Below are 15989 nucleotides of genomic sequence, written 5' to 3' on the forward strand. Positions count from 1 at the left end.
CTCTTTAGTCTGATCCTCTGACTACCCCGACCCCCAGACTGCTAACAAGTTAGGAAGGAGCCAGGAGTGATGCTGGAGAATTTAATTTCTAATTGATGACCTCCAGGATTGCCCCCCCCCATCCCAGATGGGGGCCAATAGGGCTTTGCTGATTGTCACAGTTGAGGTGCCGGGACTCAGTTTGGGGGACCCCAGATGGCCACCCCTGGCCAAGACAGTGGCAGGTGCGGATAAAGCTGGAGCAGCAGCAAGAGGGACACAGGTGGGTTTGCAGAAGATTGGGGCACAGTGGGGACTGCCTGGGCCCATCTGCCCATCCATCCTCAGGGCCCCAGGCCCCCTTCCTCTAGCCCCTGCCGGCCCTGGGGACTGGGAGACAGGCTATGAGGGGCTGGGGCTTCCCGATTAGGTCCCCAGGAACCACCACCACCAGGGTCAACAGTCTCCAGGCGCAAGGCAGGCAGCAAGCCCAGGCTTCGAGGCACAGGTGGTGGGAAGGCCCAGGGACCAGGCAGCCCAGAGGGCCCCTCCTCACTACTGCCCCGGCTGCTACCATCATTGCCCCTGTCAGGGGCCATCCGAGGCAGGCGGCGGCTCTGGGGTGAGGGGCTGCGGCTGGCACCGCGGCGTTCACGGGACGAAGGCCGCAGGGCAAGGCCGGGGAAGCGGGCCAGGCCCGGGCTGCGGCTACGGTGTCTCTTGGACTTGCCAGGGCTGGGGCTACGGGACTTGGGTGCAAGCAGCTCCAGGGTACTGTCATCCTCGTCCTCTGAGCTGGCACTTGAGCTATCTGTGCTGCTGCTGGCCAACTCCGAGGTAGGCAGCGAGATCTGGGAGGAAGGTTGGTTACTGGTTTGTCTCACTCCCCAACCAGCCACTCAAGGCGTCTTGGAACCACTCCAACCCTGCCCATTGGCAGACCCAGGAAGGTTAGGCTACTTGTAGGAGATCATGGAGCAGAATGTGGAAACTGTGACATTTGAACAGGGGCTTTTAGTACCCCTGGTCCTGCAGTCTGACCTACTCACCTGGAAGGGCTCAGTGACACCGATGAGGATGCTGTGGGTGTGGCTATAATAGCCCAGTATGAAATCTCCATGGCCCTTGGGAAGTGACTCCTCACTGAAGGTCACCTGATGGGCCCAGGGCATAGGCCCAGGTTGGGGTCAGCCTCAAAGACTGACCAAGCCAAGTCCTGAGCCCAAGGGCCACAGGGACTTCCTCCCACTCTTCCCCTCCCCTTAAGTACCTGGTAGATGTTCCCATCCACATCCTCATGTTTGGCCCAGACATAAGCCACGTAGTCCTTACAGTGGCGGAAACCCACCTGGGGCGAGAGGAATCAGGGTTATGACTCCTATCACCTTACTCCAGTGGCCCCCCAGTGTAGCAACAAACTCTGGAGAAGCCAGTAATTCCCCCTGGGTACCCAGCTGCTCTTCCAGGCCCTCCCTTCCCTGAGTCACTGACCATCCCTGCCCTTCTCACCCGGTACAAGCCGATCCAGTCCCAAGAGCTGCGGGCGAACACTGTTTCTATGCGGTACCTCACCACAGCCTGCTCTGGCCGCACCCACTCATCTGCCACCTCCAGCCGCACTAGCGGCACGTCGTCCCTGTAGGCAAACTGCCCAGGGGCAGGGGGAACATCAGGGGAGACCCTCGAGTATCCCATGTACCTAGGGCCCTTGGGCCTGAGTCCGCAAAAATAGGCTGAGATAAAGGGCCTTTGAAACCACCTTACAGACTGGGAAACTGAGGCAAAACAGGTCTAGGATAGGGACGCCTGGGTGGCTCAGTCAGTTAAGCATCTGCCTCTTGATTTCTGCTTAGGTCATGATCTCATGGTTCATGGTTCAAGCCCTGCAGCGGGCTCTGTGCTGACAATGTTGAGTCTGTTTGGGATTCTTGGTCTCTTATTCTCTCTCTCTGCCCCTTCTCCCTGCCTCTCAAAATAAATAAACTTAAAAAAAAAAAAAAAAGAATAGGTCTAGGATAAATGCCGGGCTTTCTACCCTCCAGCCCAGGGCTCTTTATGCCCATAGCCTCGTAAGGGAGTAAGAATACAGCTTTGAAGTGAATAGTGTACCCCTGTTTCTGTCATTGCTCTTTCTCTGTCCCTCAGGACTCAGATGGTGTGTCAGCCTCCAGCTTTTGTTTGCTCCCTTGCTTATGTGGTTTCAGGTTTCCCTCACTCCTCCTCAGTTTTTGAGCCAGGCTGTTCCAGAAGAAACCAGCACATCTTCTCCCTGTCCCTAGGTTCCTAACAGAAGGTTTGCCTGGGGTGGCCTCTTAGAAACGCTCTCCAGGGCCTTGTAGGTCAAAACTCCCACTAAGCCCCGTTCTGATTGTGTTGCTTTGGATGAGAGACTTAAGTTCTCTGAGCCTCATTTTCCTCACCAGTAAAACTAGGAGGAGAATTTAGATATCTCAGGGCCTACTAAGGCATTCAAAGGGATGACAAAGCCACAGGGACTAGCACGTATTAGGTGCTTGACAGGTAACATTCTGCAAGTGTCAGAGTCCTTGATGAGGAGGGGAGGTCAGGGTACCCAAAAGGAGTGGCACTCAAAAGTCACCCAGAAGGAGTGGTTCTGAAGGTGAGGCTCCTGACTGAAGGTTAAACTTCATACCCAAGTCTCTTACCAAAGATTATGGGAGGCCAGATGTAGGCAGATTTGCATTCCCAGCTGAGGATACTGGCCAATGGCCCACTGACTGACCACATGACAAAGTTACCAGGGAAAACATTCTCTGGTCTGCAGGGTTCGCTCTTATCAGATCAAGGGAATCGGAGAGCCCAGAGTTGGGTTTCAGGACTGGACAGGCGGGATCTACCCTCCTCTGCTGCTGAGAGTATGTGCAGCTTGGGGTACATGCCTACCCCACTGGAAGGCCTCAGTTTCCCCCATAGAAAAACAGAGTGTTGGACTACATGGTCTCTCAGGTCCCATTCTGACATTCTAGCATTTCTCCTTTTGACTTTGCCAACCAGAGACCTCAACCCTAAACACAATGTTAAATTATAGTAACTAGAATTTTGCTTTGTATTTTTCATGTCTCTACTCCTCCTCCCCATTACTACCTCACTTATAGCACCTGGCATATAGTAAAATGATAAACAAATAATGAATAAATATGAATGAAAACTATATGGAGTCTGAATAAACATTTTGATTTTGCTGGTCTTATTATATGAATATATAAAGCAAATTTTAGCATAAATTGCCCTAATCCTTTCTCAGAACAGAGTTAGGGATTAGTGGAAAAGGCATAGACTCTGAAATTAGGCTAGCTTGAGTTCAAATCCTAATTCTTCTGTTTATCAGCTGTGTGACCCTGGTATGATGCTGTGTCTCTGAGCCTCAGTTTCCTCATCTGAAAATGGAGATCATAACCCACTCCCACTCTGCTATGATGAATGGATGCTGCTGAAGGCAGGTGCAAGGGATTACTGGTGGGCCATGGGGATGTCCCCATGAAGGGATGCTGAGCTGGACCTGGGGATGTCATGAGGGGAACATGAAGCCAGGACTCACCTGCAGGATGAACTGAGCAGCCACGGGCTTGTGATCGCTGACTGTGTATTCCATGTGGCTACGGTAGCTGTACTGGGTCACCTTGAGCCGGTGGCTTTCCCGTCCTGAAGGGCTGGGACCCACACTTGGAGCCTTGACCTTCCACAGGATACGGTCTGTCCAGGCTGGCTTCCGCTTCTTGGCACTGCAGTGAGCAGGGGTGACCCAAGTTTCAGGGGATAGGGTTTGAGGCATAGCCCCCAGCCTTACTTCTTGCCCCGCTTTCTTCCCTATCCAGACGACTTCAGCCCACGTGTCCACCTCGTCCCAGTGCTGAGCTCACCTGGTATCATATTTGTTAGTACCCACATCAAACTTGAAGGTGGGTGCAAAGTTGAGGGGCCCCTCCTGGAAGCCCTTCAGGATGGGCCAGGTGTTCTTGGCCATGTTGAGCTGTGAAGGTCCAAAAGGGCAGAATTGGACAACAGCTTGGACAGGGCAGGTGAAAGCAAGGGCAAGAGCTGAGGATACAAAAGTGTGTCCAGTCATGCTCTGTGTGCTTGGTGTTTAGGGTGTGGGCTGGGATTCTATACCTGGTCCTTCTCCCAGAGCTGGTGGAGCTGATCACTGTCAATGGCAAACTTGACAAAGTGCAGGTCATAGCTCTCAATGCGGAAGTTGAGGTCCCCAAACCAGAACACGAGGCTGTTCAGGGGTGGGGGTCAGGAGGGTCCATGGGGTGAAAGATCCTTCTCTACCCCCATCCAACGACAGCACTGGATGCCCCTAGTGATGATGCAGTGGGTGGAGTGGGTGGCAGCAGATCTACCCTGCCAAGGAGCAGCAGGGGGATGTGGATCTAGAACAAAGTTAGGTTCTGGGGCCTTCAGCAAGGCCCCACCCCTCACCAAAGCTCCACCCAGCAGGCTCTGCCCCACCATCAAACTTACCAGCATTCGTGTTCCTAGATGTAGTTTAGGTGGTCACCCACCCCCATAGGCTCTGCCTCTCCCCCACAAGGTCCACCCAGGCTGGCCCTCAGGTTCCTGTGGCCAAGTATTTGTACTCTGTCTTCTGAGACCCACCCTTCCTTCACCAGCCCCGCCAGCGCCCATACTCGTGATCCAGGATGCCATGTGCCCCGGGCCCCTGGAACTGCTGGAGGCTAAGGATGGTTTGGAAGTTGTCCTTGCGCTGCTCTGCCTTGTCCATGTGCGCTGGCAAGTGGCAGTTCAGGAAGCAGAGCATGTGCCCGAAGGCCGCCAGTCGCACGCTCACTCCACCCTTGTTGCCCTTGGGAGACAGGGTGGAGTGAGTCAAGGGTGGGGCCTAGGCAAATAGAAGAGGCACTGAGCGGGGCAAGAGAGGGGTGAGGCCAGCCAGCCCTTAGAAAAGGCTTAGAGAGGGGTGGGTTCTAGGAAAGGATCGGAACACTGGGATGGGTCAGGAACAGAAAGAGGGCTGGGTCTAGAAAATGGTGTGGGGTGTTGGGCGGGGTTGGGGAGAAGTAAACCTCAGGGTAAGAGGTGGACAAAGGGGAGGGGACCTTGCCTATGCTTGGGGGACCAGGGAACTAATCTATAGACCCCTTGGGGCCTTGTCCCCTCCAGGGCTGTTCCCATGCTCACCCAATAGCCTCCCAGGCCAGTGCGTGTGCAATCAGTCTGCACGTCTCTCAGGAAAGGCAAGTGGTAGTACTTGGCGAACAGCAGCAGGATGACGCCCTGCATCCGCACTGTACTCACCTGCGGCGAGAGGCAACGTGGCTGAGGGACCCCACACAACTCTCCCGCCCTACTGTGCCCTTTCCCCAAGTCTTTCAGATCTGCTCCTCCATCCTCCTATTTCACAGACCTGGCAACAGAGGCCCAGCAGGCCCCATGGTGAGTCCAGACAGAGCAAGGGCCAGGAGTCCAGGGGTCTCCACCCTTCCAGGGGCTGAGGGAAACATTACCAGCACGAAGTTGAAGGGTGCCAGCGCGTCCATGAAGAGCTCACTCCACTGGTCTGTGAAGAGTGCGTCCTTGAGCCGCTTGTTGATCATGGAGTTCACTTCCTGCAACCTGGTGGTGGGGTCAGGGTGGGAGATGAGGTCACTATGGGTCTGGGAGTGCCCTAGAATACCCTCCCATGGGCAAAGCTCTGGGAGGCATAAGGGGTTCAGGAGCGGGGTCCACATGCCCTGCCCCCTCACCCAATGGCAATCATGTCCGACCCTTCACTGTCATCGCCACCGCTGCCCAGGTGGAGGAGGGATGTGACGTCGTCAGGGGGCATGGCGGTGCCCACGTTCCACGTGACCACAGTGATCCTGGGGGTGTAGGAGGGGTTATCACTGGGCACCACTCCCTCATCTTCAACCTCCCTCCCACAGGGCTCTTTCTGGGGAAATAAACTGAGGCAGGTGTGGGTGTAAGCTCTCAGAAGGACTGTGGGCCCAATATCCCTCCTATTAGATTCTCCCGGAGGGAGGCAGGGGTGGGCAAGTCCCTTAGCAGGAGATGCTGTCTTCTAAAGATCCCACAGTAGGCACAGCACCCGCAAGGAGTCTTCCTCAGGGAAATAAACTGGGGCAGTGTAGGGTAAGCCACCCTAGAAGAATGGCTACTTTTGGAGCTCAAGCCCCACCAACCCTCCTCGGGAGAGGGCCCCCTCACCAGAAGCCAGGGTCGCTCTTGCAGGTAGGCTGAGCTGACCAAGAGGATGATGAGGTGGATGTAGAAGGGGAGGTGGTGACCAGAGCTGGAGTTTCTTGGGGCTGAACACTGGGGCTCAGGTGTCCACTAGGTCCTGCCCCCTGGGTGCTAGGCCTGGGGAGGGCCATCTCAGGGGCTGGGGGGACGCAAGGGGAGCGGTTGGGAGAGCGGCTGGGGGAACGACTGGGAGACCTGGGTGGCTTGGGCAGAGGTGGGGGCACAGTCTGTGCCGAGGAGGCCCCTGGCCGGAAGGTGGGGGACAGAAGTCCTGGGGAACGGGTAGTAGGCTCTGGAGGGCTCTGGCTCACATCCAGAGGCAGGGTCTGGGGTGGCCGGGACAGGACAGGATCCTCAGGGCTGCTGCGGGGGGCCTCAGGACGGGCTCTGAATGAGGGGGAGATTCGGGGGTCTGGGGGTGTTTGGATCAAGGATGTGGAGCCCGAAGGACCAGATGTCTGAGCTGAAGGCTGGAGATGCCCTTCAGAAGAGGGGAGAGGTTTAGGGGCTGGGGCATCCCTCTGTTTAGCGGGTGTCCATCCCACAGAGGCTGGGGTTGGTATCACAGATGCTGGAGCCAGGGCCTGTTCCTGAGAAGATGACAAAACTGGGGAAGAGTTGGAGGGGGGCTGTGGTGTCTGCTCCTCAGATGCCAGGACCAGGCTCAGGCCCGAAGCAGCGAGTGCTGGCTTGGGTCCCACGGAGGCAGGTGGCACCTGCTTCTGGTCCCTGGATGTTGGAGCCAGCCTGGGCCCCAGAGTGGCTGTGGGAGGCCTTGGCCCTGCTGAAGCAGACATTACCAGCTGCCCCAGGGATGTTGGAGGCAGGACTGAGCCTGAGGTCACTGGAGGAGGCTTCGGCCCAGCTGGGGCAGACATGACTAACTGACCCACAGACGTTGGAGCCAGGTTGGAACTGTGGCGGGCAGGAGCGGTTTTCTGCCTGCTAGGGGTAGACAGCGGAGCCAGGATGGGTCGGGGAGACACCAGAGCCAGCCTTGGCCCCTCTGTGGAAGGTGGATTAGCTGCTCGTGGCCCCACAGGTGCTAGAGCCAATCTTGGTTCGGAGGGTACTGGGGCTGCATTCTCCTTCGCTGGGAGCTGAAAACTTGAGTCCACCTTGCAGAAGACAAGTCAAAGACTTAGGGTAGCCCTAACCAGGGGCTTGGGCCCCAACTTCCATAGAGACCCCGGTCAACTCCATCTAGCTAAGAAACGCACATCTTTGCAAGGAAGTTCTTCCTAATTTCTCACCTCAATCCATTCTGCTGTGAATCACCTTCATTTTGGGAGGAAACAGGATGCAGAAACTTATCCCCTCCCTCAAGTCTGACACCTCTCCTAGATGGGGAAACTAAGACCCCAACTCAAAGGAGGCAAGGTGTGAGCCTGAACCTAAGGGTTGTCTCCTTGCCTTCCTGGCTGACACCAACTCCCTGGTCATGCTGGAGCGTTGGATGGCTGAAGCCATCTTCCCCTGGCAACGCTCCTTGCATTTCCTGCTGCTCTCCTGGCTAAGGGGTACTGACCTGACACCCCAGATCTGTCCTCTCTGGACACTTCGGGTCTAGCTTATTAAATACCCCTCCTTCCCTTCACAGCACCCAGGAACCCTCAGGTTCATCGCTGCCAAGCATCCCAAACTCCTCGGTCATGCTCCTGTTTGTCCTCCTCATCAGTACCCATAGTTCCATGTAGGAGCAAGACCCCAGGACTAAGACTGGCCATGTCAATTCCAAGCCCAGCTCTGTGTGACCTTAGGCAAGCACCTCTCTGCCCAAGACCTCAGTTTTTGTCTGTAAAATGAAGGAATTTGGTGAAGGATCTCTGCCCACACCTTGTTCCTGAGAAGCCTTGGTCTCATAGTCTCTGCATTTATGACCCCAACATTTGCTAGGGTTTCATTTGAGCCCGTGGAATCATCCATTCTCATCAAGTGTGATTCTAACATTCAAAGTCCAGGATTCTGTTGATCCTGGCATTGCACTTCTCTGTGCCCAAATTGTACCTTCTCCCCATCTCCCCTACCTTTGAGGACAGGCAAGCATGTACCCTCTTTTTGTCTGGCAGGTGGAGTGGGGGGACATGAGGCCCTGCTGGGACCTTCTCCCCCTTCCCATCTGTCCTCTGTTTCTGATGCCCCTGTCTCCAGAAGACGGGATGAAACGTCCTTTGCCAGGGAGAGCAGAAGGTTTACACTCGCCCTGAGGTGGCCCCATTCCTGCCTCCAGACATGCAGCTTTGTCTGTGTCCAGTGTCCTTCTCGGTTCAGAGAACCTGAAACTCTGCCTCCACCTTCCTCCCCAAACTTAGCTCTTTGAGGCTGCATTTTGGGCATCCTCCTTGGCTCCAAGTGTCCCCCCAACCACCACACCGCCTCCAGCACTAACAACTTAGACATCCCAGATGTCACCGTTTTAGTCTTCAGGGACAAAGACAAACCTCCTCATTTTGCATTGCTTCAGAGAGAACAAGCAACTTGCCCAAGGTCACACAGCAAAGCTGGAGCACAGCTGGATTCCCTGACACCCAGTCTAGGGCTCTCCTGGGGGCTCCTAGCTATGGCTAACTCCATCTCTCTCTGGGTGTCCCATCACTGCCCTCTCAGCCCCCAAAGTGTCCTGTTTGCCTAGCCCCTGCTTGGTGGGCAAAGGAGAGTGCCAGCCCCTCAGCCAGGGGCACCAGGGTGCCTGCGGTGTGTGGGGGTGTGTGGGACCAAGGATCAGGGATGGGAGGGCTAGGTTTTAGGGGTCTTACCTTGGAAGGTGCCTCAGTTTGAGAAACCCCATGGGGCATGGGCAGGGGGCGCAGGCCAGCCCGGGTGCCTGGCCTCTTGCTGCCACTGCTGCTCTGGCCCTCCATGTCTGCAGCCCCTAGCAGCCCGGGCTCCCTCGGGCTCTGGCTCTAGCTCCTCCGCTCCCGGGAACCAGTGATGTCATCAGCCGTTTCAACCTGCTGAGAATTTAAAGACACAGGCACCCACTTCCCAGCCTAGAGGTGGCCTACCTTCTGGGAACCCTTCAGGCTGACTGCTGAGGCTGCAATGGCCAAGGGGCAGGGTGGAGAGTGTGCCCATTGGCCTGGCCTGGTTCCCAACTGGCAGCATGGAGGGGGCTGTCTGTCTGCCCCGTTCTCCTGCCAGTAGGCCTGGTTGGCCCTTATTCAAGAGTAGGATATTGACACACCTGAGGATAAGGTAGAGACAGGTAGCTCAGAGGTCAGCACCCTTTTCAGGATGGCAGAGGCACCTGAATCCCTGCCATGATCCTGCAACCTTCTTGACTCCCTGCCAGCCCAGAGCTTGCCTTGGCCCCCACCTTTGCCCCATTTTCGGGCCTTGGTGCCCTCCCCAGCCTGGCTTGATCCTTTCCATCCCAGAGCCAGACACTCAGGCTCCAGCCACTGGAGTCCCCTCCCATTTCAGCCTCAGCACCACCCCCTGCTATCCTGCAAACACTTTGTCACCAGCCCAGGTTGCCTCCACAGGCCAGCCCCTCTCATCTTTCTTCTCAGGCACTCACTGGGTGTGGTTTGGGTGAGGGACTAGCTCAAGGTCACCTGGTGAGCTGGGGAGGTCTTGGGAGTTTCAGTGAGGAAAGGGAGTTTTCTCAGTGACCCAAGACCCGCAGGAACAAATTGGGGTATCTGGGGCTAGGGAACTAGGGTGGAGAAAGGCCCAGCAGTGGGGGAACAGACTGGCAGGTCAAATATAGGCTTGGGAAACTTAGAAGGCCAAGACCCAGCACGGGGTCTGGGGAAGTGTTTGCTGAATGAGCGGTTGACTCAATCACTGAGAAGAGTGAATGCGTGACAGGGCTCAGAGGTGGCCAGGGAGGATGGTGGGCCCTCTGCTTCTGCCTCTTTCCCTCTCTCACTTTTATCTGCTAAGCAGCCCCTGAAATCCTGATTCCTCTGGAATTGCTCGACTGTTCCAAGAGGAGTGATCTCACTCAGTTTAGGAAGAAAAGGTGCAGCGTTTTGTACCCAGAGCTCTCTGTTGGTCAACAGTCACCTCTGTATCCCCATGGGACTACGTGGCCCCTGTGTGAAAGCCATGTAGACAGATGCCTCATCCCCTTCTCCTGGATGGGCTTCCCACCTCTGCTTGACAGTCTCTGGGTCTAGTCTGTGTTGCCAGGCCAGCGTCTCTGTGAGGCTGGGATTTGCAGCAGCAGAGGCCCGGGTCACGTTAGGGCCCTGGAGTAGAAAGGATCTGGGGGTGATGAAGGGTGGTGGAAGTGATGGTTACCGGGGAGGTGGCTGTAGTGGTGGAGATAGTGATGTACATAATTATGATGTTGGAAGTGAAGGACTGACACGGATGATGGAGATTGTGGCGATGGTTCATATAAATGGAGGTGGTGGAGGTGATAAGGGTTATAGATGTTGGCAATGGTTGAGGTAGTAGAATGAAGGGAGGGTGGTGATGGTGATGAGGGTGATAGTAATGGGTGAAGGAGAGGTAGGGGCAGGGAGACAGTGGGGGGTGTTATGTTGATGGAGGAGGAGATGGTGGTAGAGCTGAAAGTGAAGGTGGAGGGGGTGGTGAAGGAAGAGGTGAGAGTGGACATGGTGGTGGTGCTCAAGCCACTAAAGAGGGAAGGACAATTTGAACTTAACCCTGCCCGGTCCTCTGACTCCTATTGTACAGAAAAGAAAGCTGAGGCCCCCATGAGTACTAGCCTCGGATGTAATCCCGGAAGCAGGGTGGGGGCAGGGACTGGGATCTGTCATAGGGCTCAGCCATCCAGGGGTAGGACAGGGGCATCAATGTCCTTCGGAAGCCAGGCAAATATCATGCAAATGAGCAAGCAGAGCATTCCTGCACACTGCGGGACAGCCCAGGATTTTCTATCATCTTCTCTCCCTGAAGTCAGATCCCATAGGGGATTTTGTTTCTGGCCCTGCCACTGACTTACCTGGGGAGGTCACTCCGGTTTCTGATTTGTGTAAGGGAGATAAAAATGATAGATACCACCTAAGATTGCTGTGAAGATACAAGATAACACATATGAAGTGTTTAGCATGGAGCCCGGCACAAGCAAGCTCTCAGTAAGGGCAGCTGCTCTGAAGTTATCATCACCAGTGCCATCATCGTCATCAATATCACCATCATTATCTGCTCCAACCTGCCCATTTGGTTGATCTGAAACTGATCACTGGTGGCCCAGTGTTAGTTACATTCCTGGGGGGAAGGGAAAGGGGCTCTGAGACCCAGATGTGGCTTTACCAGGGGAAGGAGGCGGGGGGGGGGGGGGGGGGGGGGGGCGGACCCTGGGTGAGAAGGGAGCAGGGTGAGAGCTATATTTGAGCTCCTGGTGTGATGACTCAGGAGGTTGATAACAGGCTCTGGGGCTCCAGGCGGCAGGCTGGGGGCAGCTGCCAGGGAGAACCGCCCCCCTGGAGACGGCTGTCTCCAAAGGCCCCTCCTGGCTCCCTCCTTTCACTCTAGGGAGTCGGGGTGGGGGGTGTACTAAGGCAGAGGGTACATCTTGTCCAACCCCCTCTTGGAAACTCTTAGTGCTACACTTCAGGCTGTTTAGGTCAGGAATAGGAAAGGAGGGAGCTGATGATTGACAAATTATCTCACTTACTCTCCATAGTAACCCTGTGAGGTTGGTAATAAGATCCCCATTCGACAGAGGAAGAAACTGAGCTCTAGGGATTACACAGCCAGTAGGGGTCAAAGAGTAAGGTTCCTGGGGAGGGAGTGAATAATTCTCCCCCGTAGAAGTGACTGTTGAACACCTTCGTTGAAGGAGAGTCAGTATTGCCAAATTGGAAAAAGGAGAAGTGTTCTGGGAAGCAGAGGGAGGAGCAGGGACAAAAGAATGGAGTATGGAAGGTCTGGGCTATGAAAGCGTGCAAAATTTGGATATGTGCCCTCATAGTCCTTTGGCTCAGAGTAAATCCACCATAAGCAGGGAAGGCAGACTTTCTCTTTCCTATTCCTTTTCCTTGAGCCACCTCTCAAGGGCACCTGAGGATGGTAATGGTACAAAAGGGTGTGCCCTCCTTCCTTTTGCTCCCTGACCACCCTGACTGAGACCCACAGTAAGGGAAGTCACACTGTGGCCACTAGCTGATAAATCTCTGGAGATGTACAATGTGCCATAGGGTATTATAGGAAGGTGGAAGAGGTAAGCATTAAGGAGGTCTTCCCTGAGAAGGAAGTATACAGGGCACAGAAGAACATTTCTCCTCCCTTCACTCCAAGGTTCCTTACTGGTACTGAGTGCCACATGTTATGTCATTGTCTCCTCATTCTCACCCTCTCGAGAGCACAGGTGTCATCCTCACCTCCCATTCTGCCCCACAGGCAATGGGTTCAAGGAGAAGGAGTGACTTTCCCAAGGTCACACAGCTGGAGCTGAGCTCAGGCATCCCTCCTCCCTCTCTTTAGCTCCCCCTCCTCCCAGACAGCCCAGCACCCGCTGTCAGCTGCTCTGAAGTGAGTGGCTATTTTTATTCTGGTGCGAGGGGATCTTGGGCAGCAGAGCCATGTAGGTTAGAAGGCTCTAGGACACCGGCTTCGGCAAGGAAGGGGAGGCTTACTGCAAGAATATAAACTTGCTTGGGGGCTGTTGTTTCCTGCAGGCTGACCTGCCCTGGGCTCCATGTATCCAGAAATTGCTTTTCTGGAGTTCAGAACTGTGCATAGAGCCAGACTAAACCCTGGCCCTGATCCCAGATCCAATTTGAACCCTAATTTTGGTGTTAACTGAGCCCTGATCCCATGCCAAGACTAAGCCTATACCTTACCTTGACCAAAGTCTTAGATTGAACCGTGACTCTACACATGTACTAAACCCAATTGGGGCCCAAGCCTGATCCAACCCCTAAGGCTGATCCCAGTTTGAGACCTTGATTCTAGACCCAGATTAAGCCTTGATCCTCGCCTAAGACTGAGCCATGGTCACAGACTGAATTCTAACCCCAGTCTAGACTAACCCTTGATTTAAGACTGAGCCCCAACCCCAGGTCTAGACTGAGCTCTGAGTCTAGTCATTAACTAACCCCTGAACCTGGTGGCAGATTGAGCTATGGTCTCAGACACAGACTGAGCATGGAGCAAAATCATTGATTGAATCCTGACCTCAAAATGAGCTCTGACCCCAGGTCACACAACTCTGGTGGCACACTAAGCCCTGGATTGAGACTGTGCATGGAATGTGGTCAAAGGCTGAGCCCTGAGTGTAGTCATAGACTGAGCCTTGATCCTGGTCACTGACTGAGGCCCAAGCCCAGTTATTGACTGAGCCCTGCCCTGACTCCAGTCCCAGATTCAGTTCTAAACTTGGCCTTAGGCTAAGGGCTGCCCAGACCCTGAGTCTGACCCCATCAGAGACAAAACCCCAAACCCAGACCCATCTGAGGAAAGCTGCTAGCCTAGATTACAAAATGCCACTTAAGGGCATGGTTTACAAGCAGAGATCTGTTCTGGGAGATCCTGGGCCTCCCATGGGTACTGATGCCAGAATGTTCCCGGTACTGTTATGGCCAGTGTCTCTACCACTGGTTCTACTGCCTGGCTAGTCAACCCTCAGCAGCCCAGGCTGTGGCCCTTCTAGGCCACAGCATCTAGGCTAATGCAATGAGAGTGGTTTGGTGGCATCTGTCCAGTGAACAACATGGGCCCATGAGGCACTGAGGTTTGGCTCTGTCAGCAGAAAAGCCACAGGCTCCATGGGACCACTGGCTTCAGCCACTCTGAGGCTCTTGCTGAGGTATGGGGTAAGGTTGAGGGAACCCATGGCATTTGTCCCATTATTTTTGTAAACAATGTTTACTGTTTATATTTAGCTAATACATATTTATTATGGAAAATATGGGGAAAAGTATAAAGGAGGAAAAATTCACCCTGTAATTTCGTCTACCAAGAGATGACCATTTTGACTTCTTGGGGTGTTTCCTTCTAAATTCTGTTATTCGGTCTAGGCATATGTATCTTTATATGTGTATTTTATAAAATTGGTTGGCTACTCTGTTGATGCTACAACATCCATTGGAGCCCATATCCTTTTTTTTTTTTTTTAATTTTTTTTTAACGTTTATTTATTTTTGAGACAGAGAGAGAGAGCATGAACAGGGGAGGGTCAGAGAGAGGGAGACACAGAATCTGAAACAGGCTCCAGGTTCTGAGCTGTCAGCACAGAGCCAGACGCGGGGCTCGAACTCACGGACCCGCGAGATCATGACCTGAGCCGAAGTCGGCTGCTTAACCGACTGAGCCACCCAGGCGCCCCGCGGAGCACATATCCTCGATAGGCTTCTGGAATGGGTCTCAACTGGTTAAGCCAATGAGCAATTTCCATTCCCCTAGCCATATGATTGGATCATGTATGGACTAGTGAGATATAAGGAGACTTTTGCTAAGGGAAAGAAAGCTTGCTTTCTCTCCTGAGAAGTTTACCAAAAAATATCATCTTCCCTTAATTAGATATGAATAAAGAAGCCTGTGGTCCTGTTGGCAGCCATCTTGACACCATGCAGGTAACTGGCCTAATGACAAGCTGACACTATGGAAAGCAGAATGGAGAGAGATCAGGTCTTGGTGACTTTATCAACAGGATCAAAACTCACCTGAAGCCCTCCTTGCCATTAAATTTTTTGTTATTTGACCCAACAGATTTCATTTATTGTTTAAGTCAGTTTAACTTGGGGTTTCAATGACTTGCAGCCCAGAGCATCACAACTCCCAACTGATATTACTGTTTTATAGCTTGATTTTTTTAATACCATAATTATGAACATTCTCCATGTCATTCAACACTATGCTGCATCATTTATTTTTTTATTTTATTTTTTTTATGAAATTTATTGACAAATTGGTTTCCATACAACACCCAGTGCTCATCCCAAAAGGTGCCCTCCTCAATACCCATCACCCACCCTCTCCTCCCTCCCACCCCCCATCAACCCTCAGTTTGTTCTCAGTTTTTAACAGTCTCTTATGCTTTGGCTCTCTCCCATTCTAACCTCTTTTTTTTTTTTTTTCCTTCCCCTCCCCCATGGGTTCCTGTTAAGTTTCTCAGGATCCACATAAGAGTGAAACCATATGGTATCTGTCTTTCTCTGTATGGCTTATTTCACTTAGCATCACACTCTCCAGTTCCATCCACGTTGCTACAAAAGGCCATATTTCATTTTTTCTCATTGCCACGTAATATTCCATTGTGTATATAAACCACAATTTCTTTATCCATTCATCAGTTGATGGACATTTAGGCTCTTTCCATAATTTGGCTATTGTTGAGAGTGCTGCTATGAACATTGGGGTACAAGTGGCCCTATGCATCAGTACTCCTGTATCCCTTGGATAAATTCCTAGCAGTGCTATTGCTGGGTCATAGGGTAGGTCTATTTTTAATTTTCTGAGGAACCTCCACACTGCTTTCCAGAGCGGCTGCACCAATTTGCATTCCCACCAACAGTGCAAGAGGGTTCCCGTTTCTCCACATCCTCTCCAGCATCTATAGTCTCCTGATTTGTTCATTTTGGCCACTCTGACTGGCGTGAGGTGATACCTGAGTGTGGTTTTGATTTGTATTTCCCTGATAAGGAGCGACGCTGAACATCTTTTCATGTGCCTGTTGGCCATCCGGATGTCTTCTTTAGAGAAGTGTCTATTCATGTTTTCTGCCCATTTCTTCACTGGGTTATTTGTTTTTCAGGTGTGGAGTTTGGTGAGCTCTTTATAGATTTTGGATACTAGCCCTTTGTCCGATATGTCATTTGCGAATATCTTTTCCCATTCCGTTGGTTGCCTTTTAGTTTTGT

General features: G+C 53.2%; 1 protein-coding gene across 1 annotated transcript; it reads right to left on the minus strand.

Moving 5' to 3' along the window:
* Positions 1-67: 67 nt before the first annotated feature.
* Positions 68-9124, minus strand: INPP5J (inositol polyphosphate-5-phosphatase J). The gene is made up of 13 exons (XM_043559229.1): positions 8967-9124; positions 6175-7328; positions 5712-5828; positions 5472-5580; positions 5146-5262; positions 4635-4810; positions 4111-4222; positions 3861-3970; positions 3539-3722; positions 1489-1626; positions 1250-1327; positions 1029-1133; positions 68-830 (listed from the first exon to the last, which is right to left on the minus strand). Exons 1-13 carry the CDS (start codon positions 9069-9071, stop codon positions 324-326), a joined length of 3012 nt encoding a protein of 1003 aa, XP_043415164.1. The 5' UTR covers positions 9072-9124; the 3' UTR covers positions 68-323.
* Between the last annotated feature and the right edge of the window lie 6865 nt (positions 9125-15989).

Source organism: Prionailurus bengalensis, chromosome D3 (assembly GCF_016509475.1).
Source record: "Prionailurus bengalensis isolate Pbe53 chromosome D3, Fcat_Pben_1.1_paternal_pri, whole genome shotgun sequence".
NCBI lineage: Eukaryota > Metazoa > Chordata > Mammalia > Carnivora > Felidae > Prionailurus > Prionailurus bengalensis.